The 19,250-nt window shown below is 38.5% G+C and overlaps 1 protein-coding gene across 7 annotated transcripts in view; it reads right to left on the bottom strand.

The window, feature by feature from the left end:
• nrxn2b (neurexin 2b) overlaps window positions 1–19,250 on the bottom strand; it is a 687,330-nt gene that overhangs the window by 293,405 nt on the left and 374,675 nt on the right. For all 7 annotated transcript variants that reach the window (XM_084924606.1, XM_084924605.1, XM_084924600.1 and 4 more), the window contains 2 exons: window positions 7,540–7,713; window positions 4,050–4,169 (listed from right to left, as the gene is read on the bottom strand). In XM_084924606.1, the coding sequence (XP_084780732.1) occupies window positions 4,050–4,169; window positions 7,540–7,713 (294 nt within the window). The remainder of the gene's footprint in view (window positions 1–4,049; window positions 4,170–7,539; window positions 7,714–19,250) is intronic.

Here is a 19,250-nt window from a genome sequence, read left to right as displayed (position 1 = left end):
GTGTGAGAGCGTTTCAGTAGTGTGTGTGAGAGCGTTTCAGTAGTGTGTGTGAGAGCGTTTCAGTAGTGTGTGTGAGAGCGTTTCAGTTGTGTGTGTAAGAGCTAAAATTTCAGTAGTGTGTGTGAGAGCGTTTCAGTTGTGTGTGTGAGAGCGTTTCAGTAGTGTGTGTGAGAGCGTTTCAGTAATAATGTCCCTTACGGCACCTCATACCGAAGTGTGATTGTGCGTAATCTGATTACTTTTTTCAAGTAACGAGTAAAGTAAGGGATTACTATTGCAAAAACGGTAATTAGATTACTGTTACTTTCCAGTAGGAACGCTGCGTTACTGCGTTACTAAAACCGTGAGTTTTTTGCGAGAATGTCTCATGACAGTGAGTAAGCGAGTGCGACGTTCGTGACAACAGCTGTGTGCAGATCAACAATGGATAATATATCGAGTGCGGGAGAGAGTATGAGCGTGCAGCGTTTAAAGCGTGGAAGTACTGACCTTATTTTGAGTTTGATTCCATAAAAAGTGACAAATTAACGTCCGTTGTGCGTGGGAAGAAAACTTCTTTTTACAGCGAAAAAAAACCCCTAAACAAGCACCGAGTGCGCTACCACGTAATGGGAAATTCACAGAGAAGCTGCCGTATCCTTCCACTGACCGCTGCGGCACACCTGCACCAGAGCACACCTCCGTCTACCCTACTCCTTTACAGGTGAAAATAGAGCAACAGGACCGCTGAGTCTTTGATTTTATTTATTTTCTGCTGTGTTTTACTTGCATCTATTTGAAAGACTGAGTGTAAACACAAAAAAAATATTTTATTTTATGTGCTGGAATGTGCAGAAAATCGGTTTAAATGTTAAACTAATTTCTTCAAGTCAGAGAATGTTGCATATAATTTAATTTTTGCTTGATGCATAAAGTTAAAAGATTAAAACTGATAAAACAAGTTTAAAAAAAAGAGACTTTTCCATTTGATTACATTTTGTATGATGGATTATGCAGAAAAAGTAGAATTGGGCTGAAAGATCTATTGCTTTATCACCTATTCAGGTTGTAAATCGTGTTTTTAAAAGTAACTAAGTAACTAAGTAATTAATTACTTTTGAAAATAAGTAATCAGTAAAGTAACGGGACTAATTTTTTGGGGAAGTAATCAGTAATTAGTTACTGATTACTTTTTTCAAGTAACCTGACCAACACTGATTGTGATTGTGCAAAAAGACAAACAAGCAGGATCTATATAGGTTTTGTTACACAACCCATAACCCTATTGGTAAGAGTCTGCAACTGCAAGTCGTCTGCGTCCAAGGTAAACATGTTGAAATATCTCGGGATCTGGAGCACCCATTTCATATGAGATTTAAAATTGCTACCCAGTATCAAATTTCCTACCTTGGTTTTTCACAGCAATCTGAAGAAAAAGAAAAATCCTTGAAGTTCGGAGCATTTGAAATTTTTCTTACATAGTGATAAGATTCAAGAAGTATGAAGAGAAGAACGTTAAGATCAGAAGCCAAGAAGCCAAAAGCTCAAGTTAGTGTGAGCTCTCAAAGTCAGGAGATGAAATTTGATTTTCATAGTTTCAAGCAGACGGTAATGACAGCAGAAGGTCAGGTCAAAAGATGCGGCGCTGTTGTCGGGGGAGAAAGGACTGGCTACAACAAAAACAAGCTACAGCAATGCATGCAAACCTGGAAGAGGCTGACATACTGCTGTGTTAGACATTTGGAATAATGTGTCAGTCGACATCAGTTTAGTTGCTGATTATTGTGCTGATTATTCCAGACTGTTTAACAGTTCTTCAGTATATCATCTTACAAGAAAAAAATACTGATAGGGCCTTAATGGTTTTCAGTTTAATTTTAATTAGCTATGCTGACATGTGAAAACTAGCCCATTGTTGTGTCGCCAACAAATTTGTGATGCCAACAGTTTTTTTTTAAGCTGTTATGAATGAATATTATGAATCTTACACTAGTATGTCAACCCCTCACTGAAAACGCATCATATCATTTGCAGCAAGTTGTGAGAGAACTTTAACCAGCAGCCAACAGATCTGTAAAATTGCACTTTTATAAACAAAAAAAGATGAAAGGCCCGTGTCAGTGTTTACAGTCTTACATGTCTGAGATTTTCACAGCTTGATTTAAAGCTGAATCCTTAATAAGACTTTTCTGCACTGCAGACTCAAACTTGTTCTACATAGATGCTTCTTTTTTTTTTCTGCAGTTACACAATAGATTTGATCGGGCTGCTGGTGAAGTCCTGTCCTCCATTCTATACATTCTCACAAAACAGACACATCTTCCAGCTTCTTCTACAGAGCACATGTTGGTATACTCCCTGGTTCCTTATATTTCTACCTGTCATGTTCGAAAGCAGCACAGTAAAGCTGCTAACGCGCCCCACAGGCAACAACTCGAGCACAGGAATAAGCCTCCTTTTCCCTTTTCTATCATTTGCTCTCCCCTCCCAAGCAGCGAAGGATCTCTGCTTATCTCGGCATAGCTGTCATGCCGACAAAACAGTTATCACCTTCTCCTCCTTGCTTGAGAGTTCCAGGAACCAAAAGAACACCTTGCTAATCAGCTCCTTACTATCATGCCCGTTCATATTCTGTATAGCTAACCCAGCAGCCAATATAACGAGGGAAAAAGCACAAAACAAAGCTGAAGTCTTTCTCAAAACATGGATTGGTTTAACAAAAGAAAGAAATCAACAAAGAAGCTGAGGCTGGTACTTCTTAACCCACCACTTCATGAGCAAACAAAGACTTATGCAAACAAGTCTATTAGCCTGTCACCCTACTTGTGCCCTTGCTTACGTCAAGCCTGTGAAAAGTGCTGGATGCTAATTGTACATAAGCTCCAAGTTACCAAGCAGCACACTGCTACAGACAGAATTCTTAAACAATGCAATATTTATTTATTTTTTTAAAAAAGGTATAAAATTAGCTTCATAACTTAGCTTTAAGAGTTAACAACATAATGCATATTTCTACACTAAATCCAGAACAATGAAAAATCAAACCTCACAGTCAGGTTTCTTATAGCTTATAGTAAAACCTTCCCCATCAGACATCTGGATATTTATGAAGTCATTTCCACACTTCAGTGAAGCAAGTTCACAGTTAATTATAGGGTGCACAGCTACTTCACCCTCAGTGAATGCCTTAGCCACAACCAGATTATAATATTACGAACGTACGAGAGGAAAAAAGAATGAAAAGCATTGACCTAAAAACCACATAAGTGACTAACCTGTGTCTCGCTGTTCTCTACTTTTTTTCGTTCACTCCCCAGCTTCCAGCCACCCAGCAGGGGGCTATGTGGCAGGGACATGGGACTTAGATCACTGTTTCTCCTCACAGCATGTGTTAGCACTCATGGTAAATTTCATGGTGAAGTTAGAGTTGTACAGGATTTTACTCTGAATAACAAGACAGTACCATCACCATCTGAAGAGTAATGAATGAGTCCAATCTGTGTGGCCCTACTGAAGTGCGATAATGACTTTACCTTGTTAAACAATGTTTATGCGAGCTGTAGAGCTTGTTAACATTTGAATGTTCACAATTAAAATATCCTAACATTAGCTAATAATTATAATTATCCAATTAAAGTCACTATTATAAGCTAATGTTTAGATATTTTAATTGTTAGCAGTCAAATGTTAACAAGCTCTGCAGCTAATTTACAAAAACATTTTTTAGTTCCAAAATGAGACACCGGATCTGTGAGGATGTGTTCATGTATGTAGAAATGCAGCACAAGAACATCCATCTACTAAATGACAGCTTGAAGATTCCTGCAAATGTTCTCCAAAAGAACTTTAACTTATCAATTGGAGAATGCTCACCAATCACTTTATTAATACAATACAGATCTCTTTCATTGACACTCTGAAAGCAGACTTACAAAGTTGCCTGTGGAGCTTTAACTTTAAACTACTAAACAACAGCTAACCACCACTGAATATGTTTCCACCGCCTGACTCACTGCACTCACACACCTTCTAACCATTTTTAAACAATTAAAACAAAAACTTTGACTTACGGTCGTTGCAAAATGAGCCTCCATAGGACGTCATGCTGCAATCGCAGGTGAAGCCCTCCCATTGCTGGAGACACACCCCCTGATGGTAGCAGGACTCCTCCGTACAGGTGGTACTGGGTCCTGAAGACAAAACCAAAACATACGCCATCACATTTTTGTTCAATCTCATTCAAAATTAAATATTTCTAAGACCAAAAGGCAGAAGCAAACGATCATGCACTCTGGGTAATGAGAGCAAAGGACAAATTGTAAAGCTCCATTTAGCAATTCATGACTTTTCCACTGTGGATTACACACACTATTGACCCAACAGTGCACTGTCACATCAGCTGGCAAGATTCACCAAGTGTTTTGCCTTTGTTGACTGACTGAAATGGAAGAAGACACGACTTTCCAAGAAAACTAGATTTTGACTACTTGTGCTCAAAATAAAGATGGTAATGGTAAAATGATAATGCTAGAAGGCAAAAGAAAATAACAATGAACTACTGTTATAAGATTAGGATACAGATCACATGTTAGGAAAACAATGGTTCTAAAAATAAATGTGTGTGGTGGCTGTTGTGTTGGTGGGGTTTCTCATTAAAATCTCAATTAAACACAGACATTTTTAAAGAACCATGGTTCAGTGCCAGACTAATTTGTTTCCACAAAGATAAACAGACATCTCACTGTGCCATTTACAAGTGGTCCAATTAAGACACCCTACCCCCCACCCCCGTGCTCCAAACTTATAAAAATGAAATGTTTTATTTTGTCTTGTTTATATGCCAGTTTGCATTTAATCATTAGTTTTTAATAATCCTCCTCAGCATGTCTTTCTCCCCTCACCAACCAATCACAGCAGATGGCTGCCACTCCCTAAACCTGGTTCTGCCTGGTTTCCTCCTATCAAAAGGGAGTTTTTCCTTCCCACTGTCGCTAAGTGCTTGCTCATAGGAGGTCATCTGATTGGGGGTTTTCTCTGTACTATTGTAAGATCTTCACCATAACCTCCAAGGACCTGGCGTCCACATATGTGGACATCACATTTTGGGTTATTTAGACTAAAATACTCAATTTTGCTCTACATGGGCCTGATATCCACTTATGAGGACATTATACTGCTACTGTTCTATTAAAAATTTAAACGAATATCCTCATATGTGGCTCTTATTTTTCTTAGAAACAAAAAAAAGGTTTAAAAAAAAATAATTCTTTGTTTTTACATTCATCAGGTCCCAATCAGCCCAAATATCAAAGAGAAATTAAAAATGCATGCTGTGGAAGAGTTTGGGTCTTAGGAGGTTAAATATAAAGTCCCATATATGACTCAAAGTGAATTAAATTGAATTGTTTTAAATTGTCCACTTTCTGTGTTAACTATGTCCTTATTTACTGATTAAAACTGTGTTCCCTTAAGGAGCTAATAGGATATACTGTCATAAGCAAAAGCCATTAAATTATTTGTTTATTCTTCCTTTATATTACTCACGTTACCTTTGCATTTCTTCCTGAGAACTCATGAGAACTTGCTATTAGGTGCCTTAAACTTGTTGGAGCATAAAACTCTCATCTGTTATGTTTGCTCCAAATGTTCAAGAAAAGGTAAAAAGCAACTGAGCACATATCTCCATTACCTTGCTGTTGACAACCGGGTGCTCAACTAGCAGCTTGGTTACAACTTGAACATCTGCCTACGTACTAATAGTGTGCTTAATTGAGTTTCTTAACCAAATATTTCACCAATCCTTGCAAAAATTATTATGTAGCTTACATGCTTTTTTAAAATTCTTTATTTATTTATTTATTTTGCATGATTAGAAAATGTAAATTGAAAGCATTTTGTATTTATCTTGGACATAGACTCTGCCCATTTTGTGCTTATTTCTCCTGTCTTGAGCTACAATGAATAAGCAACAGTGCTTTTGTACCTTGACTTCAGTCTCCTTCACTTCCTCCCCTCATCTTGTTTTTTGTTGTTGTGATCCGCTGAGTCAGTAGGCAGTTACAAGAGAAAGCTCAATGTTCTAGCCTTTGTCTGGCCTTATCTCTGGAGAGACTAGACCAGCAGCCACCTCTGACCACACTGTATCCCCAGTCCACAAGCTAACAATGACCTAAGAACCAGGTTGGTGCAGACCCTGGCAGTGATCCATATCCAGGAATATAATACATCTAAAAAAGTCACCTTCAGTGGTCTTGCTTTTTCTTTTGAAACCCAGCAATTTAAAGATCTAACCTACCAACAGATCAATCATGTAAACAGCGCTTCTTCTCTGGTATATGGTTGGGGGAAAATATTCTGAAAGTGATTATAGTTAAATTAGATAACCAGTCAGAATTGTTTTTGATCTATTCCTGCAATATCAACAGGGGAAAACATGGTTTTGCAACAGCCCCAGGACTAGATATACTAATATTTGTCAAAAGAGTCCACCGTTCCAAAACTGGTCAATTACTACTGCTCAAATCCCTGGCACATCAAATCATTAACTAATATTAGCATCCATTTCTGGTGCCTGCGGGATTCAATATGATAGCTTAATGCAGTTTTAAACTCTGTTTGGAGCGAAGTAATTGTGGTGTATAACTGTAGGCAGGTAATAAGGCTGGCTGGCAGAAGTAGCAGCGTTAGGGAGCAAGAGAAGGGGGGGGAAGCTGGATCACTACTGCATCTAGTCGGCCAATGCGGTCCTCAGGGAAATCAAGTCTGTGCTCTCCAACGTTCTGTATGCCATTGAGACGTGGTGGAGGGGAGTTAAGGGTGGGGTGTGTGGAAGGGGAAATGCTATAGCCAAAATCTACTGTTATACTCAGGATTAACTACCCCACACCATAGCCATGCAGCCTGAGACATGGTGGCCAGCCCCGCGCAGCAGAGGTAAAAACATGACAAATGCAAGATTGATGAAGCAAAAGCCAGCAAGGGTGGAGCACTGCTGAGATTTGCCACACTGACAATAACATTACAGGGGAGAGGTGCTTCCCTCATGCAGGTTTTATAGTGCAATAGAGAGGATATACAGAGGACAGACTGTCCCGAGTTCAGAGAATTGGGCGTGGCCATTGGCGATATTAGGGAATAAAGTATATGGAAAATGGACTCGGTTACTATACTTCAGTGTCTTAAATGGTCGCTTAGTTAAAGAAGCAGGCTTATGTTAAAGCAGGTCACAATGAAACTTTAAGAAGGTAGAGTTACTATTAAAAATAAGATTTTTACTCATGTCCCAAAACAACAAACTCAACTTCCGAATCGTTTCCTCATAATTGCAGTCAATATGTAAAGTGAGAAACTGTTGAACAGCTGGCATTCACTGAATGAAATGACTCTTATTAATATCAAGACAAGTGTATTCTACACTAGATGGTAATCATTGCCATTTGATTTCCCCCTAGTGACTCACAGGTAAGATAATGATTTAATGATTGATTGAGTGATTTCTTATCTTTAAACAGTTTAATTGCATATTAAGCTCAGTATATGACAGCTGCCGCTTCTACTTACCATCGCAGCCTCGTTCCACCTGGCCCACCCTGTGGAGGGCATCTGCGATCAGGTCAGGGAGTCTCCCATTCAGGTCCACAGAGGCCAGACAGCCCTGGTACCCGTCCCGAGATGCAATCAGTTTGGGCAGATTGCTGTACATGCTCTTTGTCACGCCACCGATGTACAGCTCCCCTGCAAAACACACCCATAATAAGATCAATGAGAAATAGCCAATGGTCAACATTAGTAGAAATCCTTTAAATTTACTGGTTCATTTTAGTTAAAAACAAACAAACAAAAAAACTACATTTTGATTTCTAACAGCCACCGGTGTCAATAGAAGGCTTTTATACAACACGGTTGTAGTATAAAAATTGGTTGCCAAATATTTCAATGGTCTAGAAATAGAGCGATGATGGAAATACATACCAAATAATTACATCCATATTTGGAGTATCACTCAGTGACTGTAATCAACTCAGAAATGGATTATGAATGCATAGCAATATCTGCGTGTATGTGTGTAAGGGACACATTTCATTATCTCTTGGAAATCTACAGAGAAATTTAAATTTAAATGTTTACTCTACATTTTGATGACAGGACACTTTGCTGCATTTGCCGGTATAAAATGTCAGATACTCTAATATAGTTTTTGAATAAAAAGCAGTTATGGAAAAGAACTTGAAAATCATGTTAAAAAGCATAATAACAACACCAAGTACTGTGACAGTGGCTGCTGGTAAAATGAGCAAATCATTAAGGCATCTGTAGGTACATGGGGTTCCTATGAATGTCAAACTATGCTTGTGCACTGCGAAGATTTGTACCATCAATGTTGGGAGGTTTTCTCCTGAGAGACACTCTGACAAAAGGCTTGTCACTGAGGCGGCAAGAACAAGTCTGAAGAACATGTTCGATTCAAAGAAACAGCTTAGAGTTGACATGTGTAAACTGTACAGTAGCAAGCCACAAGGATTGGCAATGTCATGTGAAACCTGACAGACGTATTCCACCAACATGTCCGTGCAGTGCACTCTCATGGAGTGAGAGATAAACATATAAAGCTCTTTAAGCAGACAGAATTTGCGAATCCTAAGCAAAATGATAAAGCTACAAATGAAGGTCTCTTTATATTACTACATAAAAGGAAATAACCATCACTTTTTCTGTCTTCCAATTATTTTCCCTCTTTCTTTTTCTATTTCAGCCCTCTCTTCTGGAAAGTTTTGCAGAAAATGCCAAGCGAAATTATGATAAACACAAAAAGGCCTTTGATGTAAGTGCATATGAATAAACACGGTTTGAAATGCTTCAGGCTTTTCATATCATCAAAACTCCTACTTTACGCTTTATCTTTAAGAAGGCATAAAACGAGCATCCGGCAAAACCTTTCACACAGGGGCAAGATCCTGCTACAAAGATAAGGCCATCTGAAAACCTTCCTACTTGGACAAACTAAAATAATTATTTTTTCACAGCTGAAAACCAGAACTTTCAACTGAGAAGCAATGAACCACAAGGTCAATTATATGTGGACTTTGTGTAATGGAATGAGTCAATGATGTTTGCCAAGTCGTGTCTAGAATTAATGAGTACTTGACACTTCATATTTTCCAGCCAGGGCTCCCAGGCATTATAATCAATACAAGGAACGCATTAGCTGTCCAACTGAATGATGTCCTGAAATCATGGCCGTAAGAACCATTTAGCAAATATGAAATTATCAGTATGGTATTAATCTCAAAAGAGCAAACAACGCATTTCCGCAGAAGTCAACAGCATGTTAGAGATTTTACTAACCAACTGCATAACTAGAGCAGATGAGACAGGAGGGAGGGCTGTGCCAGATGTACTGTAAAAATTAGTCATGCAAGTTTTGTTTTCTTTCAGTGGAGTAAAGAGTACAGCTGAAGAATAAGTATGCAGCGCAGATGCACACGCCCACTCAGCGAACTGGGGTCTCGCTGTGCTCCGATTGGAGTTGAATATCTTTTCATTTGAATTACAGATTTCTTTGGCTAAAGTTTTGCCTCCCTGTTCATCTGGGCCATGGACGTTTTATTCCACAGCAAATATTAAAGCTCATCTACCTTCATTTTTTTTGGTTTTCTGTTTCTTTCATCTAACACGGTTTCAGCATTGTTTTACTGTGAAGGTTCCTGACATCTGAAGAGATCACCTACTTACATCACAACTTTCTTATCTATTTATTTTCTGTTTATACAGTAGAATGCTTCAATTTCACGCAGTTATAATGAGCACAATTTTACCATTTTTACATTTGACAGATGCTCCTAATTTAGGCTCATTTGTTTTCACACTTATTTGAAAAATAACTTTTAAAACATAAGGCGCCGACTTTACTTTCAATCACATCTATAATTTGCTGTGAGCTGTCATTTAGCACACAGTGCTACTGATAGTCAGGTTCAGAGCTTAGCAAAACTCTCTGTTTATACACCACTTTGCATTTCATTATTAGTTATTATTAATCTCTGGCTCTCTTCCAGACGGAGTCTTTTTTCGTGTCTGCCCAAACCGGTCGTGGCAGATGGCTGCTGCTTCCTGAGCCTGGTTCTGCTGGAGGTTCCTTCCTATTAAAAGAGAGTTTTTATGTTCCAAGTTCTTGCTCACAGGGGGTGATCTGATTTTTGGGGTTTTCTCCCTATTACCGTGGGGTTTTTACCTCACAATATAAAGTGCCTTAAGGCAACTGTTGTGATTTGGCGCTACACAAATAAAACTGAATTGAATTGGATAAAATGATTTCTCAAGAGATGATGTCTATCATGTTGTGACTACCTACTTTAATATTTTGAATATGACGACTATGAATGACTGTTTTAGAACAAAAGTTTAGAACGATGAGTAACCATTTTCCTCCCAGCCAGAGACTGTGTCGTGGTCTGGGCTCTGCTGTCCCAGCAGTAATGCATGGCTGTTCTGCTGAAGAGCTCAAAGACATCCACAAGACGGGACCAATTACAGCCTCCCAGACATCACCGGAGAACACCACCTCCACATCTCTACGGTTACCATAATGACCTCTCAGGGGCTGATGGGAGGAATTGGGATGCTTGGATACAGAGCTCTAGAGAGTGTCTGACAGCACCATGTGCAAGAGCACACTGCATAACATTTACACTAGACAAAAAAGATTTTATAGGGTTTTAAAGTGAAATATAGATCTCTGTAATAATGGTTTAATTTCTCCTTCATGGTGTGAAACCTCATATAAAAGACTTTGTGAGACTTGGATGGTTCACTTTGGGAACAATGGAAGGTCTTCAACACTTGACCCTTTTTTGATAACTCTCAACTTTATATTCTTAGAAGTGCAATGTTTAAATCTATTATTATTTATCCCATATTGGAATACCAAATATTTACTGTAAGCCTGCAAAGTAGCAGAAGATTTGTAAATAAAGAAAAATCTTAATTATGTAAAATATTTCAGCAACATTTCCATTGCAGGATTTACATTTAAGCAAATATTTGCCACTGGCCATATTACCTCCTTTGCTCAAAGGGTTGGATTTTCTTGAGCTGTATTGATTCCAGTAAAGTACAAGCAAGCTCAAAGAGTACTCAAAGATTTGCTTAGCTGTTATAAATATGGCTGTGCTGAAAGTTTCAGGCAGAAAATCGTATAACAGCACAGTGACAGTGGGAAACGTGGCATCAGATCTAAGTGAAACTGTCAGAAGTTAAATTGTTTTTCTAAGAAAAACCGGGGCTTTCTCGGCTTCAAATCTGAAGGTTAGCAAGAAGGCTGACAAAGAGGGTAGTACATGACATTGAAAAATGCTTTGCATAAATTGAGAAGTTGGATCCGAAGCAATATCACCCAGACAAGAAGAGAAATGGAAAACACTTTCATCACAGACACAGAATTTCCTTAAGTTCTCTCTGTTGTCCACATTCAAGGTGGTGCACAAAATGACACTAAGCAACACAGTGGGTTCCCTTCTCATTTAAATATGCTGAATGATTGACGATAAGATTCTAATTGAAAGCGAGGGTCTGGTTTAAATATTACAATAAATATCACAACAATCCACTTATCACCGGGGTAGGGATAATTTTGTCCAAGCAATTTTAGATCTCCCCAGAATAAGAAAGTATTCAGCTCTTTTCACAGCTCGTTTTATTCTATGACAGACCAGCAGCATGCAGGCACGCAAGACAAAGGAGCTTTTTGTTTCCAACTTTTTTTGGAAGAATTTTGTTTCAGTGAGGGGTATAAGTCCCGGCACTTTTGGCTGTGTCTGTGTATATCCACTGTGTACTTTGGTCTGAAAAATGGCCAAAGTTTGCAGGATAAAAAAAAAATGTTTGAAAGACATAGCCGCATTCAGTGCTTTGTCTGCAAGTCCCAAAGCTCCAATTTGATCCCTTTTATTATTTTATACTTATCTGCACGCCACAAAGCTCTTACAAAGATACATACATATGCATAGAATAGGTGTTTAAGATTTTAATTCATTTTCTGAAAAAAATGTTGTTTAAATCCAATAACAATGTTAAGCTGTTCATTTTATGCGGTCAGTATGGCTCGTCAGCTCAAGACAGGAACTGTATCTCATCCCTGCCTGTAATTGGCTCCCAAGTGCAGTGATGGTATTGCAGTCTTTGCCCATAACTTGCAAAACATATTTTTTGTGTGTGTGTGTCTGTATATAATATAAAGTCTGATAATGACAACAGGCAACGAATGCACAATGCCCGATCCGGTCTCTAAACAACACTCTGGCTCCTTCTTGCTGATTCCCTGCTGTACACAAAGCTGACCATTAACTTTCATTGAATGCTCACGAATTTCTCAAGTCTTCACTCTGGCTGTTGCTTCTTTTTGCTTCAATATTATGCTGGCTACAAGTTGCTAAGATTAAATAATCACTGAAGAGAAACACATGCAAAAACACGCATTTATACAGAGTGTTAGCTATGGCAGAGCACGTTACTGCAGAGGTTTGATGAGGGAGGGGATTGCACTCCAGGCTTGGCTGGGACAATGGCATCCAGCAGGAAGATGCAGGGAATCTGTGATTGCTAATTACAGACGCTCAAAAGGATGCCTCAACAAGATGACTGGTGTAGAGAATAAATGTTGACGCAGCTTGTGCGTTAATTGCTAATGCTAAATTATAAGACGTATAATTATGTTGTATGTTATGTCTCTGTTTTGGATGTGTGCTTTTGAGATGTTTTGAATACTGCCTGAGGGGGGAAAAAAAAGAAAAGATTCAAGGCAAGTAAAGCTGTAATTATATGATACAATTGTGACAGCAGGTGCATTCTTGCTCTTGCTCCTGCTAAATGTTACAGCAGCAACAGGTGAAATTCATTTTTAAAACTAATCCCCGTCTAAAAAACAGGACCACAGACAGAGTCAACTGAAAAGACCAGTAAGGTGAAATGCAGTCTAATAATATTTAGCTAACATCACGAGCAAAACAATGATGAATATTCATGTTGAATTTTTGATCCTTGATAGGAAAAGCTTTAAACCACAGCCACGTTAGTGATACTTTCTGCTTAATAAAATGAGTCATTACATTTCTTTGACTGCAGGTAATACGAGCAACAGAACTCAAGAAGGGGAAGAAATGTTCTTGATTAGCAATTTGCTCATTATTGTTTGTTAATCTACATCAACAAAAACAAAGTATGACTGAATTAAATACTCTAATAAGAGAGACGTGGCTTCTGCAAATACCAAAAATGTAGAAATTGTGCTAAACATTTCAGGTCTGTTTCACAGTAGATTAGTTGTGACATCAACAAAACAGCAACATAAAATATCACGCAGCCTTATGAGTCAACTAGAGAAGAGAACTGAAATGTTCTTTTATAGGTGATAAGAGGCGTTGTGTGTCCCATGACCAAACCTTTCAGTTGATATTAGCACCACAGTGAAGAATAGAATAGCACTGCTTGTGGTGTTAACATCCATAAGGTCTGTGCTGTGTTGGAACTGGTGCACACTCTTTTAATAAAGCCCTCGATACACTATAATCATTTATGGCATAGCCTGTGGTATTAAAATTATACAAGCTATAACCAACCCATAATTTCCCCACTGGCTGTATATCTAGATTAGAAAAAGAGAAGAAAACAATGCCAAACTCATTATTTCTACAACAAAAATGGAAATAACACACGTAACCGCAACTTTACATTGACGCAAACTCAGTCTGTTGTTACGCGAGTCCTTGAAGGGGCTTGAGCAGAATTTGTGCCTGTGCTTGCCTGTGACACTTTCTGAAAGATTGTATAGTGACACAGACAGGCATTATTACACACTTTCATGCTTCCATTCTCTCTCTATGAAATGTCACTCCATATTCAATGTCCTTTCGCTTTGCCTTGGCTCTATTGCACTTCAGCTTTTTCGACTTTGCTCGGTCACCCTTCTTCACTCTCCATTTTGCCCATATTTGTCTTCATTTCTCTGCCCTCTTATTTCCCATCCTCACTGTTATACACTCACAATATTCTTGCCTTGTCTGTCTTTATTTCCTTTTTACAATCCCTGTCTCTTTGCTTTACTTAGTTCCAGCTGATATGCGGTGCAAATGCCAGCACAGGTCAGTTGTTCTTACTGGTTATGCGAGTGTCTGGTTTTCATTACATCAATCAAAACTAGCAGAAGCTGAGCACGGACAGCATGCACTTTTGAACTGATGATGTCTTTTAGGTAAGACTTTTGGTTTTGCCCATAAACCAGTGCCTGATCAATTTCTGGTTAATATAGCACAGATGTTACAAACACAGAAGGGTTTGAGATACCTGCGAATCAGACAGTTTGCTCATATCTTTCCCAGTAGCTGCTCCCACAGTGTCCTAGCAGCTTACTTTTGATGAAACAAGTCTGCAATATCACATCAATCTTTCTCTGCTGAACAGAGTTCACACATTTTAAACATGTATAATTCTGTGTTAACAAGATCAATAGGACCAAAGGTTGGCTTCTCTATCACAGTTCTTTCTTTTCTGTTATTTTCCATTGTCCAGATATATCTCTATTTACATAAACTGTGATCCACATTATACAGCTTATGTAAAATGAAAATTGAGTGACTTTTATTCAAATTTTTTTTGCTTCTTTTATGTCCTCTAACTTCAAAAAAGGTATCAATCACAGCCAAAGGGATTTTTTTGTTTTGTTTTTGTAAGCAAGACTCAGTTGTCATGCAATATGTGGATGAAGGAGAATTAAATAAAACATGGAACAGTGCAATGACGTGCAAGATGCATGAAAAAAAAAACACTGAGGTTTCCCGAGAACCAGTAAGAAGTCGCTGAACTGTTAAAAGATCTGGGCGAGCACGCATAAATTTGCTTTGATAAAGGCTTGTTAAGAACAGAGAGAAACGTTTAGCTTGGAAACTGATACACATAGCACTGCAAATAGTTTCAATTACTGATAAATGGCATCATATGGTCCAGAAAGGTGGAGCTGTGGTTGGCTGGTAATGCTACATTAGCACCAGGGAAGTTGCTCTTTTCAAAGGGATGTTAATGCTTCATGATGGCAGTTACAATACATGGAATGTGTTTTTGATAATCTGCTGATTAATTGTAACAAATCATCAAAATCCAGAGTGTTATACAGGACCAGTATGTCATTAATGACACCCTGCAGAATGATATGTAAGCAGAATCTATACAGCTGTATACAAAAAAGGGTGAGACTCAAATAATATCTAACTTGATCACTTAATTTGGTACTATTGTGTTTTCTTTTTCACAAGTCACTTTTTGATGACAGTTATGCACCCCGCAAAATGAATGTAACAATTTTGTGTTCTTTAAAGAAATATAATTTTTCACTTGTATTCATATCCTGGCTGTAATATAATTGTTAATTAATAAAGACATTCTTAATCATCGTGAAAAAATACAAACGTAACTGAACAAAAATGTCAAACATGGTGTAACAGCGGCACATTCTGGAGTCTTTCAGCCTCTCTTCCCCAGTATTTCTGACATGATGGAGAAGGGGACCTGTTAGTTTGGAAAAAAACACATGCACCCTTGACAATTTTGCATTCATAAGGGGCATTATTACTAGCCAGACACCTGCAGGTGAGTATCACCCAGCCAATGAGGCTCTAGGGAGTTATGACGATTTGGAACAAAAGCAGTTCCATTATCTGCTAACTAACCAACACTGAGTGTGGTTGAATTAGACCTTTTTTGTTGGTCTAAATTGAAAATCGCAAAATTATGTGTGGAAGGACAATTTGAAAGGTTCTATAACTGAAACAGTAGGAAATTGAGTCCAGTTATAATCTTTCTGGTGTTAGATAAATAAGTTATTTTGCTACAGTTCTTGCATAACTGTCACCCATTACCTTTCCCCGCATTAACTGAACTTTCTGCTTTCTGCACTAATTGCTTACTTAGTTTTTGAAATGGCTCTCTTTACTGTGTCTCCTCTCCCATCAGTCCTTCAACATTTCACCTGGGAGTTATGGAAAACAGGATTTCTTTTCACTGGCTCATCTGCCAGGAGACATGTTATAAATACATCAGTGGAAAAAACAAAGTGCCATCTCCTTTCTGCCCTTCTACTTGAATGGATAAGAATTCAAGTGTTTTTTGTTGATGAGCTCACTTAAATGTGCTTTTCCACGCCGATTAACTATCGTGAACCTGTTTCTTTAATATACATTTCATTTTTTGCATTTGTCTGCTTAAAGGTTGTAAGACAGCACAGAATAAAAAGCCTAAAAAAGAGCATTAGGGTGCAGAAACAGACACACTCTCAGAAGAAATGCTCACTTTATCTCAGCTCCACCTTCAGTGAGGAAGCCAGCTTTTGAGAGAGAAGCCAGAAATGGAGAGAGAAGAAGGTTGGGTGGAAGAAAAAAAATGGCCAAAGCTCAGAGTAATGCCACAGTAAATTGTATTGGAAGACAGGTCAGAGCAAGAAAAAAAGTTAAAACACACTGCTCTATTGCAGCACTCATGCTCCCTAGGTCGTCATTTACTGAGAGAGCCCTGACACTGAGCGGAAAATAGAGGGGGTAGAGAAGGACATGGGAGGGAAATGAATCAAAAGAAAACAAAAGGAGTCTGGATGGGAAGTGAGACTTTACAGGAGTATGCGAAGAACCTGTATAGAGGATACTGGGTTCGCATGGCATCTGATGTCTCAGCACCGTGTAAAAAATAACTTTTCTTTATTGGATGATGGGCATAAGCTAAAAACTGTAATTACAATCAGTGCTTATGTCCGTTTTGGAACTATGGCTGAGATCATGGTGATTCATCACTGACTGATTAAACTGTAGTTAAAACTATTCTAGGTGTTGATTGTAAACGTTAATGAGGAAGATAAGGACAGTGATCTCAGCATCATCAACTAAGCTGCTGCTGATGTAGATTATGACAAATAATCGGTGCGATGCCTCTGAAATCATCCCGCCCAGATTGCCAACACTGTCCTCACCTTCCTAAAGCTTCGCAGGAATTCAACCGGGTGAAGAAACAGCTCGAGACAGTTATACTGTTTGATTTCAGGTACTAATCCGGTTTTGTAGCATATGATTTGTTCGTTATTATTATGCAAATGCTTTCAAGCGCTGCTTTGGCAGATCTTCATTACATTGCCTTCTCCCTCTCTGTCGTTCATGATCCTACACCAGGTGCAAAGTGAAGCAGTGTTAAAGAGGAAATTGAATACAGCGCACGTTCTGTAATTCATCTGGTACAAAGGTATTTCTCACGTTTCTCTTCCAAAGTAAATCAGATTCTAGAGAAAAACCAGACATCCACACCAAGTTCACTGTTTATGCTCAGAACAGTTACAGTTAAAAATTCCCAAAGGACCACTGGGACCTCGAGAATGAACGAATGGAGACAAGTGAAAAAGCTGTTGTCCTTTTCCTGACGCAACAGATCTGGCTGATTAGTGTCAACAAACTGACTTGTATACAACTCCATAACGAATTAGATGGACCATTTTTTATTTGATAGTCAGTGCTGTAATCAGGGTCACACCGCCCACAATCACTGGACGAGAATTTGTAATTCAAAACATCCAATATGATTCATTACTCTAAACTCCTGTGTAAATGCTTCACTTTAAACAATAAAGAGGCGTGTGCAGTGACTAACACAGATAATGTCTGGAAAACTGACACTGTTTTATTAACAGCTTTATTAATACCTCTCTTGTTTAATAGGAAAAAATATTGGATTGGTATTAGGGCTGTGCAATATGACCAAAATCTCATATCCCGATATAAGAATTCTATCGTCCGATAACGATATAAATCACAAAAATGTAGCATTTTCTGTAAATTCTGTGAATCTCGGGCAGCTCGACTTGCGGGAAGTGTTTCCAGCTGCGCGTCATGTAGCTGGAGTCGAGTGTTTTAACCGATGCATGAAACGATACATTTTTAGACATAAGTAATAACAGCCGCCGTTTTCTTTGTGAGTATTTATTACATGGCGTGCTGCGGGGAAAAGCCTGTTCTAACGTTTGAGTCTAAAGTTTATTTTTTAGCACCTGGCGGCTCTTTTTTTTTACTTCTCATCCGTAAATAATCTGCTTTTTCATTCAGTTTATTTTGAAAAGTCTCAACAGGATCTTGAGCTTTATTGTGAAAGGTTTATGTGGTACATAAACAAGCGGACACGCGATGGTGTTACCGTAGTTGTTGCTAACCACAACGCATAAAAACAGGCGCTTGTCTGTCCTTAGTGTGGTTATATTAAATATAAGAGAAAGAGAGAACTTTAAGAAATTAATATAGCCACTACAGTGACCATCAAAACGGTGAAAAAATATTGCCGTAAACAGTTTATTTTGCGACACCACGAAACAAACGATAGCGTAAAATGAAACCATAGACGTTTTTATATCGTCATACGATATATATCGTTATATCGAACAGCCCTAACTGGTATCGGTACAGGAGATATGAGTTATCTGAATTTGACATGAGCCATTCCTAATTCAGATATCAATAAGTTATTAATATGCTCCCAGAAAAGCAAAGGCTTCTAACGTAGTGAAAGTGAAAATAGTTCTTTGTAGAGTGGCCATTAGAGAAGTTGTAGTTAATGACACCTCCACACTGGTTTGTGCAATCAGTCAGGGTGGCTTGGCCTTGACATTTCAGATTGCTTTGGTTGGCTGTCAGCATATTTACAGCATTCAGATTAGAAGAAGTCATTAAAGTTGAAATTGTGTATAGAGGTGATGAAGAAGACTCACAGTATTTACATTTAAGACATATAAAGCACTGTGAGGCAGGCAAATGTAATTTCAATTTTAACTGTTGGACATTTTTTTGTTGCACTGTACGAGATCTTTATTTAACAGTTCTTTTGTAACTGTTGGCACAAAGAAGCAGGCTTTAAAGGCTATTCACGTGGACATGACACTCAGAAAGAGGGCGACAAAAAGAGGCAAAAGAGATGGAGAAGAGAAATGTATTCCTGTCACATAATAGAATGGGCCCTAGCATTATGGTAATGACATACAATATAATGGGAAGACAGGAAACCCCTCGGGATGTAATAGTGTATGTACATCATCAAAGGATGACTAGATTTTGATGTTTTAGGTCCATCCTGACAAAAGATTCCTTTGAATAAGCGGAAATGTGAAACCAGTGGTGACAGTGTTCTCAGGAGGACCGGGGCTGGGCACCCACGGTAGCAGCGATGATGTTCTGCTCATGACCAGCGCCTGATGCAAGACA

The sequence above is a fragment of the Perissodus microlepis genome, chromosome 3, assembly GCF_051167445.1.
Source record: "Perissodus microlepis isolate ML-2025 ecotype Zambia chromosome 3, ASM5116744v1, whole genome shotgun sequence".
Lineage (NCBI taxonomy): Eukaryota > Metazoa > Chordata > Actinopteri > Cichliformes > Cichlidae > Perissodus > Perissodus microlepis.
This window is presented reverse-complemented; position numbering and strand designations above follow the sequence as displayed.